Source organism: Neophocaena asiaeorientalis, unplaced genomic scaffold (assembly GCF_003031525.2).
Source record: "Neophocaena asiaeorientalis asiaeorientalis breed wild unplaced genomic scaffold, Neophocaena_asiaeorientalis_V1.1 scaffold629, whole genome shotgun sequence".
Classification (NCBI taxonomy): Eukaryota; Metazoa; Chordata; class Mammalia; order Artiodactyla; family Phocoenidae; genus Neophocaena; species Neophocaena asiaeorientalis.
In genome coordinates, this window is record NW_020175468.1 from 2623516 (window position 1) to 2628035 (window position 4520).

At 51.8% G+C, this 4520-nt stretch overlaps 1 protein-coding gene across 1 annotated transcript in view; it reads right to left on the reverse strand.

The window, feature by feature from the left end:
* Window positions 1-4520, reverse strand: part of NUCB1 (nucleobindin 1) — a 21007-nt gene that overhangs the window by 15686 nt on the left and 801 nt on the right. Inside the window, exon 3 of the mRNA XM_024768717.1 lies at window positions 1843-1950. Coding sequence (XP_024624485.1) covers window positions 1843-1950 — 108 coding nt within the window. The remainder of the gene's footprint in view (window positions 1-1842; window positions 1951-4520) is intronic.

Consider the following 4520-nt stretch of genomic DNA (forward strand, 5'->3'; position numbering starts at 1 on the left):
TCACTCCCTCTCAGAATTCAAACCTCACTCGGGAGAATCCATTCCCTAGAAGCTTTCTCTCACTGTCAGATGGACTGGGTCCCTCCTCCAGCCACCCCAGCACCCTGCACTGTCTCAGATGGCTTTCTCAGCCACTCGTTTGGGTCTCTCCAGCCTGCAGGGGGCGTGGCCTTTGCAGAGGCAGCAGGACAAAGGGACCGCAGTGCCAGTCATGTTAACCTCAACCAGTCAGGCACCTACGATGAGTCAAGTCCTGCACTGGACTCACTGAGTCCGTCCTCTAATCCTGCCCACGACCCCATTTTATAGATGAACAAACTGAGGCTCAGGAGGAGAAGCCCCTGGCCCAAGGTTCCTCAGACAGTGAGGACAGGAGGCCAGCTTCCAGCCTGGTGACACAGGTGGCGTCATGTCTCCCCAGAGTGAGAGTCCTGGGGCCTGGGTTCAAATCCCAGTCCTGGCACCACTGCACTGCGTGACCCCAGCACACTGTTTCCCTACTCTGGACCTCAAAAATGGGGCTGAGATTATCACCACCAGTAACAAGGACAAGTGACATTTACTGAAGACTGATGACAGGCTGGACCAAAGCCTCAAAGTGGGGATTATCGCTGATTCACACAACCCCACCCCCATCTCCCCACAACAGAAAGTGCTGCGTGAGCCTCCCCGTTTTCTGAGAAGGAAACCACAGCACAGAGGGGTGTGACCACTTGTGCAGAAGAGCGTGAGGTGGAGCTGGGATTGGAACCTGCCACTGTCCCACTCCAGAACCTGCCTGCCTACGTGGCCACTGTTTCTGATGTCATTTCCCACTTGTATGACCTTGGACAAGCTGGGTGGCCTATAGGGCCTCCGTTTCCTCAGCTGGGCAGTGGGATGGGCTGGGCTCAGCAGTCTCTAGTTATGCCCGTCCATTGTTCGGGGCCAGGTGGATGGGGATGGACAAGAGCCCAAGGAATGCTGGGAGGTTTTGGGGAGAGCGGGGCTGCCCTACCCCCATCAGTCCCAGGCCCTGGGGCCTCCTCTGGCCCAAGGTGTTTGGAGAACTCGGGGTGGATCCCCCAGGTGGGATGTTCCAACATGCACCTGAACGGGGAGGGGAATCTAGGTGGGGTGGGGTGGTGGCAGGCAGTGTTGTCTCCTCATGGCGTGTGCGTGTGTGTGTGTGTGTGTGTGTGTGTGTGTGTGTGTGTGTGTGTGTCAGCATCCTTTCCGAGGAACACTGCTTGGGGGATGGGGTGGGATGTGGGCTCCAGGCTCAGTCAGTCCAGGGATTGAGACCCAGGCCTCCAGGAAGGACAAACCCTGCTACTAGGGCCTCAGTGTCCACCTCTGTAAAATGAGGAGAATCACAGCCCCTCTAGAGATGTAACATGAGAGTTAGAGATGATGTGAGTGATGACAGCATCTCCCGTATTTTGAATTCTTCCTGTGTAAAGAGCACTGTGGTGAGAACTCACAGAACCAGCCCTCAGATAGCGCTTACTGAGAATGGCCACCGTGCACATCCAGGCCTTTTACACGTTTTACCTCGGACAGGCCTATGATGCAGGTTCTATTATTACCCCATTTTACAGATGGGGAAACTGAGGCACAGTGAAGGGAGGCCACACAGCTGGTAGAGCTGATACTGGGAGGCAGGTACCATCCACATCCACACTTAACCACACATTCTGTCTTCCCCAGATCCCTTCCCAGCTATGTGACCCCGAGAAGTGAATTCTCCCGAGTCTCAGTTTTGTGATGGCTGGAAGGTTCCCCTTTAGGGAACCTGGTTCGTTCCGGAATTCTGCCCTCTGAGCATGCATGCCCTCCCAGTGTGCTCGCACCCAGCCGCACCTTGATGTCCTCAGCATTGGCGGCCTGCAGCTTTTCCCGGAAGTGCCCGTCCGTCTCCAGCACGTTGATGACTTCCTGGAGGTACCGGTGGTAGTACAGGCCTGTGTCCTAAGGCAACAAGAATGAACATAGTAGCCTCAGCCCTTGTCCCTCTCTGGTTCTTCCCTGCAGGTAGGACCCAGGCTCTGCTCCCCTGGGCACCTGCTGAGGGGCCCAGAGATCAGCCCCCAACCCTGAACGGGAGGCCTGCCGCATGGGATAAAGGCTCTAGAGCCAGCAGACCCTGGTTGCTCTGTCACCCCAGGCAAATTGCCTGATCCTCCGGGCCACAGCTCTTACTTCTTCCCAGGTCTGTCTGTAGTGGAGATGAAATTAAAATCACAAGGGTAAACACCCAGCTCAACACTGCCCATAGAGTGGACACACCGGTATTTGTTGGAAAGCAGTGAAACATACATTCATTCATTCAACAAGCATGCAGCGCGCCCCTACCACGTGCCAGGCACTGTTCTATGGGGCACAGCAAGTGAACAAGACAGACGAAAATCCCTGGGCTCCTGGTCCTAGCCCTGCCATGTGTAGCTGGCTGGTACTTTCCTCTTCCTGGGCCTCACTCTTCCGTTTGTACAATAGGCAATAAATTTCTTACCTCTCAGAGCTGTGGTGAAAAGTAAGAGATAAAAAGCCTGGCACCAAAAAAAAAAAGCCTGGCACCACAGTAAGGCTTTAGAAGATACTCAGTCTACTATAGCTATTATTACATTTTTTTTTTTTGTTTTTTTGCGGTACGCGGGCCTCTCACTGTTGTGGCCTCTCCTACTGCGGAGCACAGGCTCCGGACGCGCAGGCTCAGCGGCCACGGCTCACGGGCCCAGCCGCTCCGCGGCACGTGGGATCTTCCTGGACCGGGGCACGAACCCGTGTCCCCTGCATCGGCAGGAGGACTCTCAACCACTGCACCACCAGGGAAGCCCGCTATCATTACATTTGCTGAGGAACACACCATGGGTGATAAATGGGAGCCGATCACCCAGCTATGGCACTGTGGGTGTACTAATCTCCTATTGCTGCTGTAACAAAGTATCACAAACTTAAGTGGCTTAGAGTAATGAAAATTTATTCTCTTAGAGTTCTGGAGGTCAGAAGTCCAAGATGGTTCAGCAGAGCTGAGCTTATGTTGGAGACTTTAGGGAACAATCTGCTTTCTTGCCTTTTCCAGCTTGTAGAGGCTGCCTACACTCCTGGGCTTGTGGCCTTGCATCACTCTGACCTCTGCTTACATCATCACATCGCTTCTGACCCTGACTTTCTTGTCTGGCTCTTATATGGAACCCTTGTGATTACATTGGGCTCACCTGGATAAGCCAGGATAATTTCTCCACCTAACTCAATCATACCTGCAAATACTCTTTTGCCATATATTCACAGGTTCTGGGGATTAGGGCATGGACATCTTTGGGGGCCATCATTCAGCCAAACACAGTGGGCTGGAATCCCAAATCTGCCAATTACTAGCTATGTGACCTTGTTCGGACTGCTAGGATGCCTAGTTAAATTTAAATTTCAGATAAAACAATGAATAACTTTCAGTATATTATACTAATGGTTATTCGTTGTTTATCTGAAACCCACTCAATTTTAACTGAGTGTCCTGTGTCTTTATTTGCTAAGTCTGGCAATCTTAGTCCTTGGGCAAGTTACTTAACGTCTCTGTGCCTCAGTTTCCGCACCTGTAAAGTAAGGCTAGTGAGTATCCACCTCATAGGGACTGTTGTGAGGATTAGAGCAGTTAATATCTTTAAATATTTAACTCGGCACTTAGTAAGAGCTGTCAACGTTATTATGATTGTTATCGACATCTATAACACTCTAGTAGCCTCAGAATAAAGGAAGTCTCCACCATGGCCCACAAGGCCCCGTGGGATCTCCCCCTGTTCCTTCTCTGACCTAATCTCCCCCTCACTCACTCTGTTTCAGCCACACTGGCCTCCTGTAAGTCCTTCTACTCACTGTGCTCTCCTCCACCACGCAGCCTTTGCCCAGGCTTTTCCTTTTGCCTGGAATATTCTTCCCTGCACTTCAGATCTTAGCTCAAATGACCCTTCCTTCCTCCCTGACCATCACCCCTGGTGTCCATTCTCAGAGGGACCTGCTGATTGTCTTCCCAGCAAACTAAGCTGGTCTGTGAGGGCAGGGGGCTTGCTCTAGCACTGTGCCTGGCTCCTAGAAGATGCTCAAGAAATGTGTGGAATGAATGAAAGGCAAGGGGACTCAAGCTGCCCTTCTGTGTCTGCAAAGATTTCATGGAGCAAAGGCCTCACTTGCTGGGTGGGGACCTGTCATACAGGAGCATGGGATGATTTGTTCCAGAGACAGTGGTGTGTCCATTCCTAGTGGGAGCTGTAGGATTCGGGCCACAAATCAGGGCACTGGCCTTGAGGATCTTTTCAAGTTCCAAATTCCCTAAGACCAAAGGTTTCATAGTGTTCGATAAACACAAGTTGGAATAAATGAGCAGTTACCGTGCCCTATCATAATTTAAACTACAACTCCCATGAGCTCCATGATGTGAGGACACCCCAGTTAACTAACACCACCTGCTCAAGATGCTACTGGGAAATGTAGTTTTTTATTTGAGTCCTTTTCGAGGGGAGGGCGTCTTAAAAGCGCAGAGAGGT